Raw genomic sequence first — 12062 nt, forward strand, 5'->3', positions numbered from 1 at the left:
AAATTTGCCAGTAGATTTGGGAAGAATTTCATTCCTGAAGATCAGGAAAATAGCCCTATTATGTTCAGGTGGGCAAGCTTCAGCATATCTGGTCTCATTTACAGTGCATCTGGCGGCATCATATTATGCTATTTCATTCATTTCAAGTAATGAGGGAGTATAAACAACATGAAAGTCACCAAGAACAGCTGAGTATTACTAATAATAAAGAGAGGAACTGACCAAAATACACATGATTGAGAGTTTTCAGTTAGTATGATTTTTACAACAACATATTTAGGTGGCCAGTAGGATCCATATTTAGGTGGCCAGTAGCCCCTCACTACAAGAAGGACATTGAGGTGCTGGAGCGTGTCCAGAGAAGGGTGACGAAGCTGGTGAGGGGTCTGGAGCACAAGTCTGATGAGGAGCGGCTGAGGGAACTGGGGTTGTTCAGCCTGGAGAAGAGGAGGCTGAGGGGAGACCTCATTGCTCTCTACAATTCCCTGAAAGGAGGTTGTGGGGAGGTGGGTGTTGGTCTCTTCTCCCAAGTGACAAGCGACAGGACAAGAGGAAATGACCTCAAGTTGCGCCAGGGGAGGTTCAGGCTGGATATTAGGAAAAATGTCTTTACTGAGAGAGTGGTGAAACATCGGAACAGGCTGCCCAGGGAGGTGGTGGAGTCACCCTCACTGGAGGTGTTTAGGGAACGTGTGGACATGGCATTGTGGGACATGGTTTATTGGGCATGGTGGTGTTGGGCTGATGGTTGGACTTGATGATCTTACAGGTCTTTTCCAACCTTAGTGATTCTGTGATTCTGTGATTGATTCAGTGATCCCAATACAACGGGATTTCTTAAGGACATAATAGTTATGTACACTCTGTCTCTTGAGAACAGCCTCAAAATTGTATGCTTCAGACTAAACTCACTTGCCTTTTATATAGTGAGCCTGCCAGCTTATCTAGGGAGCATAAGCAGGGCACGTCTTCCATTTGCAAAGGTCCCTTCTTCCAAATATGTTTAGTGCTAGTAAATTATCTGTGTCACTTTTGTAGACCAGATATGCACACAGTTTAAGTAGGCCAGGCCTGGAGAACTCCTACCACATCAGCAGTCAATTATGTGAGATGAAGTTAGAAAAATGCCCTCTATCAAAGAGTTCAGAGTTTAAATAGTCAACATGGACAATGTTTGAGATAATTATGAGATATTGCAATTAAAAGGTTGGTGTCATCAAACTGCATGTAATTATCTGTCTTCTAGGGATTATTCATTTTGGTGTTTGGGACTCTCTGGGACAAGAAGGTAAGAATTCAAACTGTTTCTTGTATTATATGAAAATACCGTTGGAATTTGAACATAATTGCTGTATTAACTGATCAATCTTTTTTTTTTAACAAACAGATACAAGAAGCCCTCCTGAAGAGGAATTCAATGTCCAAATGGAGTTCACAGCAAACAAAGGTCAGATCCTTGATTTAAGAATGTATTTCAGAGTTACTGCTGAATAGTCTAACATTCTCCAAGTGTCTTCTAAGTCAAATGCACTTTATATTCTGAATTATTTATTAGAACTAGACAGAGAAAGAGAAAAAGAGAAGACACTAACAACATAAATATGAATATACCCTCTTCCAAAGTTCATTATTTCACCTATAATTGGTAAAAAATGAGGAGGAGGTTGGTGGGCATTTGCTCTAAATTCCACAAGAAATAAACCACACAATGTAACTGAAACTTTAAGTTAGAAAACAGAAAATTTCAGTGGCACCATTATTTATTTACAATCTAAGAGAAATGCATCTTCTTGGGGAAGATTCTCTTCAGCTATGAGCAGGAAAGGATGGAGATACTGCAACTTGAACTCATGAGACAAAGAGACAGGTTAGTCTCCACTTTATGCTGGGAACAGAAAATGGGAGGAAGAATGAATCTTTTGTCAAAATCATGTCGATGTGTTGCAAAGACTCAGATTTCAATGAGCAAAAGACAGAACATAAATGATTGTCGTTCTGGAACCAAGTGTCCTGGACATACTCCTAGAACAGGAGAGACTTGAATTCCATACCCAGCAATTTCATGCATTTAACCCAAAACATTCAGTGCCTAAAAAAAAAGAAGTAATGTTGAAAACAGGGACTGGATCCTTAAAGAAGATCCTGGAAGGTTTCTCTTCCATCTGCAGAGACTTTCTCTGGCACAATGATACTTGCAGTCCTCCCTGCACTGAAGCACAACTTGAATGGGCAACTGGAAATTCCTCTGCTCAGAATAGGCATTCACATTAAAGGGGGAAACCAATTCCACTGCCATCTTTAAAAGAAAAAATAAAGTTTGCACAGTGCCTCAGGAAAATGACTGCTGAGGAATACAATTAGGACAGAAATGTGGGCAGTGTTCCTGCTGAACAGAGATGTCATAGAATCATGGAACCATTGGGGCTGGAAGGAACATCCACAGATCACCTAGTCTAAACCCGCTGCTCAAAGCAAGGTAAATTATAGCAGGTTGCTTAGGACACTCTCCTGTCAGGTTCTCAGTATTGCTAAAGCTGGAGAATCCACTAACTCTTCGGACAAAAAGCTGTGGTATTTTGCCACCCTCAGCATAATAAAAAGCTTTTTCTTATGATTAAATGAAATTTCTTCCATTTTAATTTCTGCTCCAGAGATCAAGACTCTGAAAAAAATGCTCTGTGGCTGTTTGAAAAGGGTAAAACAGGGCTCAGCTGCTATAAGCTACTGGGCAGCCATGGAGCTAGACACCTAGACTGCAGCCACACATTTGCTCCCTTCACACCTTCTAATCTTTAGCAGCTCCTCGTTCATCCCTCCATGGGTCCTTCACCTCCACGGATCTCATGGCACCATAAGCCTCTCATCCAAAATGCCTAAAGGGAGGCAGAGCTATTTAAGCCACAGGAAAATGCTGGCATGGGCACAAATGAGCTGCACTAAGTTCAAAAAAGATAGAGCCCAACTGGAAAGACGCAGAGCAGAACAAGTTCCAAAGAGGTGGGGTGACTGCTATGCTAGAATGACATAGGACTCCTCAGCCTAGACAACTCCTGGGGAATTTTAAAAGCGGTGTGTGCTGCCACCAGGCCATGGAGAAAATAAGCCATCCAGTTTGATAATTAAGGACCAGACCCGACCCTAATGAGTGGCAGATTCAAAGCAAGCAAAGGAGATTTAGACCTCCTTGCTCCTGGATGTTACGGATGTTGGACACTCTCCTAGGTTTTCTTATAGTTTACTTCATTTTGTGTAAGCTTAATAGGCCATTAATGGCTATTAAACACCAAGGTCTTGCCTCTGCCTCCAGAAGTCCCTGTACCTCTGACAGCCGGAGGTGGAAAGAACATTCTGAAGACCTGCTGCTACAAGCTCACTTCGCTTTTGTAAAACTCTTCCCTCGGGCCTCTGCTGTAGCCCTCTGGATAAGAAGTGACTGGGCTAGAGGATCCTTGGATCCAACCAAGTGCAAATCTGCTTATGGCATTAAGCAACCACTACCCATTAGAAAGTTGGGGGACCTGTCTCTCAGTGTGAACAAAGGAGGAAAACCACAGAATTAGCTGCTTTGACAATGAGGCTTGACAAACCTCTACAGCAGAAATAGGAGGCCGACCACTCACAGGGGTCATAGCCTCAGTGACCCAGGACGTGCCTTACAGCCCTAGGAGAGGGCCAAGAGCTGAGGCAGTGGATGAATATGCACCTCACAAAGAACTCTGCTCTTTGAAGGCATGTTGCCATTACAGACTTGTTTGTTATTCTCGTCCCGCTGATGCCACAGGTGTGTTCATCTCTTCTTCTGCACAAGAGGGGCCACATTCCCAGACACAGAACATAGACAAGTGTCAGCCAATGGGAATAAAATACCTCTATCTGGGATGGCTGCATGAGGCTGGATAACTCTGTGTATTCTAACACAGAAATGCTTGTTTCGATTTACACTTCTGCATTCATCACCCCTTAGCAAAGAAGACACTCCAGGATGGGTAAGGGATTGAAGGCATCAGAATCTAACCACTGGCAGTTGGGGTGGAAAAAGAAAATGGTGATAAATGCTAGCATCATTCTTACATGGGAACAGAGCTTAATTTTGTATTGGTATCTGAACAGGGTTTATTCAGAAGAGCCTATAGAGGCATTGCTAAAGAACTGGGACACAGACTTAAAAACCAGCATAATTAAACCAGGTGGAATTAAGGAGTCCATTAAGGCTGAACTGTCAGCTCAGAGGAGCAGCATGGGCTCGAATCATTCCAGCTTCCACAAGAATCACAGAATTGCTGAAGTTGGAAAGTACCTCCAGAGATCATCTAGTACCACGCTCCCACTCAGAGCATGGCCAACTAGAGCTCAGGGCCGTGTCCAGTGGGTTTTGAGTAGCTCCAAGGATGGAGACTCTGCAAGCTCTCTGTGCAGCCTTTTCCTGTGTTTGACCACCCTCACTGTGAAAAAGTTTCTTCTTAAGTGGGTTTTCCTGTATTTCTATTTGTTCTCATCTCCTCTTGTGCTTTCACTGGGCACAAATGAAACAAGTCTGTCTCTGTCTTCATTCCCACTGCCTCTTGTCCTTTCCCTGGGCACCAATGAGAAAAGTCTGAGTCTGTCTTTACTCCTTTCCAGTCAGACAGCCCCTAGCATGTCCTGGTGCCTGGGGTTGTTCCTCCCCAGGGACAGGAGGACTTCACCTTTCCCTTTGCTGAACTTCGTAAGATTCCTGTCATCCCATTTCTCCAGCCTGTTGAGGTCCCTCTGAATGACAGCAGACTCATTTGATCTGTCAGCCACTTCTCCAGTTTTGTATCATCTGCAGACTTGATGAGGGTGCACTTTTCCCATCATCTATATCATTGAAGATGTTAAAACAGTATTGGACCCAATACTGACCTCTCTGCATGTCTCCTCCAGCAATGTGCTGAAAGCCCAAGGAGGAGGCAGCCTGTGATTAGCCAGGCAGAGCAGCACAGTAAGTTTTAAGTGCTTCAACTATCTGCCACATTCAGATCTTGCATCAGGATGAGACAGGAAAGATGCAGTTTCTGCATCACATTTCTTCATTTAGGATCCCCAGAATCATCCACCTGGATTTTTTTAACTGGTACTCCAAGTATTCCAGCATTTTTTGCAGGAGGATTACTCCTGGGAACCTGGGTCTGGGAACATTTTCTAATGCATTTTTACAGCACCATTCCTTCTTTCTGACTTGAAAATGACATCTTCTGGATGTGGTGCTATTCTGACTGTGGAAAAAAATTCTTTTTCCCAGGAAACTGAAAGAAAGGCAGGAATAACTGATACAACTATCATTAAGCATGTCAGTTTTTTCATTCCCTCTTGTACTGACACATCCAGCAGAATAAAGTAGAGAGAACAAGTTGTTACATCTTGGACCCCAATTCCTTTTCAAACAAAATCTCCTGGGCCAGACACTTCCAACTCTAGCTGACACTGTGGAAGCTGCCCCAGGCTGTGGGAATTGGCATATTTCCTTGGCAGTTCTGCTGCTAAGGAATAACTAAAGCAAGTTCAAAGTCTTTGATCAAACTTTTTAGATGTGATTCATTTACCTTCTTCCTCTACCACCTTATGATATAGGTGACAATGCACAAAACTGCCTAATTTCCCCCACCATGGTACAACCTAATGAACGGAGAGGGACTGAGCATAAAAAGATGTGTTTTCCATAATTTTTTGAACACATCTTTTGGAGGAATCCCATCAAATTCTTAAACCACTCCAGAACCAAAAAAGAAACTTCATTTCAGCAACAAAAAGTGTCTTCATGTACAGTCCTCTACATCTAGACTGTAGAGAGTTGTGTTCCAATGCCCTCTAGTGTGTCAAGTTAAATTTGCCTCTGATTATCAGGCTACTGGCCTTCAACAACCATCTCCAAGCATATAAATCTTAGCTTTTCTGGCTACCTTAATGGATATACTCCCTCAGATAAGGGACCAGAACTCTGTACTGTCTGACATGACAGGCTCCGGAACCTAAGCCATGTTCCCTGGCCAACAGTTAGAAATAGGCAGTTTGTGTCCTGTAGTTTCTTTTAAAGTTGATCTCCTTCATCGCCATCATAAACAGGCAAATGGGTGAACTCAACACCTCACAAAAATCTGACTTGTCCCTCTGTGGATTGCCTGCTTGTACTACTGAACAACATTTTATTGTAACCTTTTTTTTTCCCCCTCAATGTGGCTACAAAGAAAGTTCTAGGCTTTTGACAAAAAGCAATTTTCTCTCTTACAGTCAACCTCCTTGATCCTGGTGACGCCAATGCTTGCTATGAGCTATCCATTTTCAAGAACCTTTAACAACTTGTGTGGGAAAACAGGTATGTGACAATAGATCTCTCCTACTGAAACACAAACAAGGTTTTGCCTGTGTTCTCACTCCCAGCGTCTGTCTGTTGTGATATCTATCAAGGTATTTGTCTATCCATCCATCCATAGATGATATTTCATCTTCTAATACAAAGGAACTGTAGTAAGTCAATGGAATCACTAGCATAATTGCTCATGACTGTAGCATAATGCTAGCAGCATAATTGTCTAACACTAAATCAAGTATTCGATGGTGGCACGTTTCACCAATGCTAAAACCCACTAACTGAGCTTTGTTTTGAGCTTGATGATATATATCATGACACAGTGCTCCTAAGTTCATTTGCTGTTCATGTACTCGTCACCACTTTGGAGCTGTATCTCTTCGAAGGTTCTCTGGCAGTCATTTTATGGATGTCACTATTTCAGTTATGACTTTATTTTGCAAGAAGCACTGCTGAAAATACAAGTAATTTCACTCCTAAATGTGTAATCTTGGCATCCAACCATTGCTCAGAGAAGATGGTGACATTTGGTCAAAGTGGGATATGAAGAAGTTTAATGTAGGCAAGCAACTGCTTTCTAAGAGTCTGTTTATTGTCAGATAATGGAACAAGGAGTTGGTCTCTGACTCTGCTACAGTAAGTTTACATGACTACACTAGCCAGATACAGAAGCCTCCCCCAAGAATGAGACTTGCCCACAACTGCCTCCCATGCTGCTGCCACCTGGAACTCCCATATTATTAGCACTCTCTTCTACACTCTGCTCTTGGGCTCTGTGCACATGGGTCTTAGCTTAGAGTCTTGTGGTCACAAGAGGGAGCTGGGATTCATCTCAAGAGCACATGTTCTAGATGTGTCCCCATGCTTAAGGAGGACCACTAAGGCCCTCCATTTGTGTGAGTAAATTACTACCCTCTGGCATGATCATGAGTTCAAGCTGACATATCCTGGCTGTGTCACCAAACACATTGACTTCTGTGGTTGCTGATATTGCTGTAGTCCAGCTAGTGTCAGGGGTGCAGACCAAGTCAAAGCCACCTGGGTAATCAGGACAGGTCTAACTGTCCTTACTTTGCAGTGCCAACATGTCCCAGGCTATCTGTCCTTATGTCTAACCACTGTGTTTTGTTTTGCAGGAAAATACAGAGTGTCTTCTTCAGAGCCATCCAGCTCTTCCTCTGAAAACACTTCCAAGTCATATTCTTTGCTTAACTGAGGCACTGCAAATGCTAAATCATGTAACTCTGAAAGGACCTCTGCCTTTTCCAAGACACACACAAAAAGCACCCGTGAGTCATCAAGAAGTGGACTGCTTCACTTTGACTAAACTGTGCCTTTGTGTATTCTTCTGGAATAATCATTTCTGATTAACGTGTAAGGCAGGGAAGGTGAGAGGTGGAATTTTACAGGGGCTGCCAATCCTGGAAGAGACGACAAGATGTTTCAAACTTGGGAGGATTTGAAGGCCTTCAAGTGCAGGAAAAGACATTGGGAGTGAAGAATTCTCAGCCTTTAAGAGGGTGCTTAGCACTATGCAGTACTGAGCCATGAATTGCAGTGCTATACACAGCTATTGTCCAGTGGCTTTAGTATTTCCCCTATCAACTCTCTGAATGATTCCAAAGGCCTGTGTAGATACACAAGTACCTCATAGCTTCTCTCCTGCCCTGGTATTAGAGTCTGGAAAGGCCATAGGGTATAGTGCTCTCTCAACTTTCTATTTAAGACTTTCTGGAACCAAAGATTCACAACTGAGAAGGTCCACTTCAGATCTTCACTTTTGACCTAGATAAAATGAAGACTGTGATGATTCCTGCGTGGTCTTCTTTCAGATGGAATGTACTGAAAGCTCCATGTGGCACTTTTTTGAAGAAAAGGAAGCTTTATATCCTTAATTATAATTGTCCTTCCCTTGATATGTAATGTGGTAAGACAGAGATGGTTACTACCCTCTACCACAGAGGGCATTGCATTTATTTAATGCATAGTAATGTTAAGTATGTAAGGAGTCTCTTGTGTAAAGTCTGTACGTTTGGGTCTCCTCTCAGAGGAGAATCACACTTGGAGGGCTCAGAGGGTCAACTCTTCAGTGAAGATAAACTACCACGTGCCAGGCAGGATGAAAGGTTTTGTATAAATTATTGCTCTCATACTACATTTGTGGAATCAGTTATTTCGAAGCCTGTATACCTTTAAAGGCAGGACTCCTGTCTTAAGCAGAGGGCTATGAGAGAGCCTGCAAAGTATTTTAGCGCACACAAATGTTGCAAAACTTCATGTAAAATATGATAGGTGGAATCATGAAGATTTATATTTGAGACCAATTTCAAATACTGCTGTCAGGTGGTACAGACACATTCATTTATTGGGGAATCAGGCCTATGTTTACCAGTGGTGAATCTGTTCCCAGGACTTTGAGATGAACCGGGATGAGAAACTGTTGCCTACAGTTACAGGCATGTGTGATGGTTTGGTATAGGCAGGTGGTGATGACTGAAGACAATAAACAAGCACCAATCAAATGTATTACTTACATTGAAAGCAATTTCTTTTTGCTTGAAGATGTAGCTATAATACTAGAACTAGAACACAGAGATTAAGAAATATTTGTAAATCCAGAATGTCTTTGAACTGTATGAGCAGTGGAAACTTGAAAATCAGACCTTTGCACATTATTCCAACTAAAATTTGCCTTTAGGCAGCCTTTTGGTCTAACCCACTCTGGAAGTAGCTTGTGCAATATTGACCTGCTGCAGAACCACCCACTCCCACTGAGTTAGAACAGGCTTCCCAGAAACTGCAAAGTATGAGTCCCTGTAGACAGCACAGTCCCACCACACCTCTGCAGACATTTCACCTTTGAGGTTTCACCACACCTCCCAGTTTAGCTAAGCATGGGTCTCGACTGTATGTGAATGAGAAACCAGGATGTGACGCCAAGCTGTCTGGCACCGAAGGGCCATCTTTGGGTGGATCTTCAAAGGCAAGGTCCTTGCTAGTGTTACAAAAGCCATGACAGTTCATGAACGAGAAGCAGCTAAGAAATTAACTGTGCCAGTCTTAAAGTCTTCAATTGTATTTATGCATGGATCAAGATAAAAGGGGAGAGAAGAAAAGGTAGAAGGGAATGCTGAATGGAGGAAGGATGGCAAACATATGGCAGCAACCACCCTATACCCCTCCTACCCACTCTCAGGAGCAAGAACCAGGTCTTTGGCACAAGCAAGGTGGACAGTGGGCTCACCAACAGCTTGCTCCTGTCAGGAGTCCGGCATTTTGGTCAGCTGGCTATTTTTGGCCAGCTGGCCCAATCCTTTATCCTGACTTCCCTTTGTCCTGATCAAAGCCTAGACCACTCCATCCACTCCCCTTCCTGAAGTGAGGTCTGTCACAGGGCTTGTTTCCTGATGATTGCTGTCACTCATGTACCTCCCATGTACCAAGGCACTAAGTTAAAGCACACTGCAAAAAAGCCTACCAGGTTCACCCTGTCTCTGGAAAGGGTGGGATCTCTCCCTTACCCCCCTTTTATAGCAATGGATGAAGAACAGTCGCCGCCTTGGCACCATCCCCTGATTTATTGCAGCTCAGGAAAAATAGTAAAGGAGGGAATTGTGACATACAGGTCTCTGAAGCACAGACTTGCCTTCTCTCACACTCCCTGCAGAGATTTTTTGGATTGTGACAGTTGCTGAACAAATCTTATATGTGCTCAAGCCCAGACTTCATCCTTCATTCCTTAAAGACTTTGAGAACCTTCGATATGAATAATGCAAAGAGCCCAGGACCATTTTATCCACGCTACAGTGGCCAGTAAAAATCAATGTGCCCCAGAGCGGGGTTTGCAGGTGTGCAGTTCTGATACCTTTTCTTTGGGCCATGAAGCCAATTATGCTCTGATCTCTGATGTTTTCATGGCTCAGCAGTCTGGCCCGCATGTTTACTTCTTATACTGCCCCAGGAAACGTGTTCAGGAAACAGCTGCATTTTGGAAAAGTCAAGTTAGGCAAGAATAAAAAGTTGCTCCCACCTGCCCCATGTACAAAGTGTATGTAAGGTATGTCCAACTGCATGTTACCTTGTAGCACCCATGACTTCAGGTGGATTTGTTAATCCCATGAGCAGAAGAAATGAGGTTCATTTCTTACAGGCTGTGTCCTGTACCCACCACCCCTCTTCCCTTTCCAATCATCCAGGTTTCCATAGTCTTCCTCACATACCCAGTCCTCACATCTCTCTGCCTCCCAAGATCAGGGCTTCCCTAAACCTTCCCCCCTTGTACACACAGTGCTTTCTGCTGATGAAACCTCCCTCAGCCACGCTGTCACCAGCAGCTGGTGGGAAAGTGGACATGCTGTGGGGAGGGCAGAGCCACAGACGTGATGAAGGTCTGGCTGGGGCTTGGCTGGGGCTCGCCAGGGGGTGAGATGCGTTCCACCCATCCCTCCCTCGGTGGTAGCTCTAACAAGCTCTACTAACGGTCAGTACTTCTGAACTCAGGAGAACTTCTCTGAGGCTTCTGCTCCTCAACAGCCAACAGGATTCAATGCTGTTGAGAAGACATGGGGCTGACGGGCAGACGCACACAGGGAACATGTCGTTTCTTGAGTACTTTCCTTTAGAAAACCAGGGATAAAGCATACGATACAAATCTAGGATCGTGTCTTCTAACTCTCTCTTTCCAAGTTCTTTTCAGCTTTTTCCTTGGGATAAGTGGTGCTAATCCTCCCACGGCCTCTTCTTGGACCGCTCCTTTTGCACCCCTCTTTGCAGATAACGAAGGGTGCGCATCTCAGCACGTCAGGTTTTTCACCGGGCAGGAAGAAGGCTTTCCCCTCCCACCCACCCCGACGTCCCAGCGGTGCCGCGGAGCCCTCCGGCCGGGCCGCGTGTCCGCAGGCCCACGGAGTCCACGGCCGCGGCCCCACACGGCGGCGCCACTCCCTCACACGGCGGCGAGGACGACGACCGCGTCGCCTGGCAACGGCTGCCGCCGCGCATGCGCACAAGGAGCCCCCACCCGCTGGGGCGCGCCTCGTTACCGCGGCAACGGCACCACCGCCCCCTCAGGGCGGGCGGGTAACGGCGGCCTCGGCCCGGCCGCAGCCACCGCCGGGGCGTTGGGGTGACCCTGGCGCCGGCCTACCGCCCGCTAATTCAACGGGGCGGTGAAAATCTGCCCCCGGCCCCAAGGGAAGGGGATGGGGCCGCTGCACCCAGGAGAGAAGAGCCGTGGGTGAAAGGCAAGCGCCGGCCCTGAGGTTGCGGGCTTCTGCTCGCCCACTGCCTTCCTCAGGCGGCCTGCCCCGCCCGCAGGCCGAACGCGCTGCCTTGGCTGCGTCCTGTACTTTATCCTGGCTTTCTCACAGGAAAGTGCTCAAGACTCGTGTGGTCTGGGTGTATCTCTGCCCGCCCGTCAGCCCCTTGGAAAAGGGGGTGTGCATTGCACGGGATAACACTGCTGGCTTCTCGTAGGCGTCATCCGGTGTGCCGCAGGCAGCTCGCTCCCTTCCCTGGGCGGCAGTCCCGCTGCCATCACAGAATCACAGAATCACTACGGTTGGAAAAGACCTGTAAGATCATCAAGTCCAACCTGGAGGAAAAAAAAAAAAAAAAAAAACCCAACACCAAAAACCCACCACACAACAACAACAAGCCACAACCCACCCAACACCACACAGCACCATGTCCATCAAGCCACATCCCACAATGCCACATCCACACGCTCCTTGAA

General features: G+C 45.4%; 1 protein-coding gene across 1 annotated transcript in view; it reads left to right on the forward strand.

The window, feature by feature from the left end:
* Window positions 1–8861, forward strand: part of ADGRF5 (adhesion G protein-coupled receptor F5) — a 29632-nt gene extending 20771 nt beyond the window's left edge. Inside the window, exons 17-20 of the mRNA XM_059828968.1 lie at window positions 1247–1288; window positions 1388–1447; window positions 6250–6334; window positions 7465–8861. Coding sequence (XP_059684951.1) covers window positions 1247–1288; window positions 1388–1447; window positions 6250–6334; window positions 7465–7544 — 267 coding nt within the window. The 3' untranslated portion in view covers window positions 7545–8861. The remainder of the gene's footprint in view (window positions 1–1246; window positions 1289–1387; window positions 1448–6249; window positions 6335–7464) is intronic.
* The last annotated feature ends 3201 nt before the right edge of the window (window positions 8862–12062 follow it).

This window comes from Gavia stellata, chromosome 2 (genome assembly GCF_030936135.1).
Source record: "Gavia stellata isolate bGavSte3 chromosome 2, bGavSte3.hap2, whole genome shotgun sequence".
Lineage (NCBI taxonomy): Eukaryota > Metazoa > Chordata > Aves > Gaviiformes > Gaviidae > Gavia > Gavia stellata.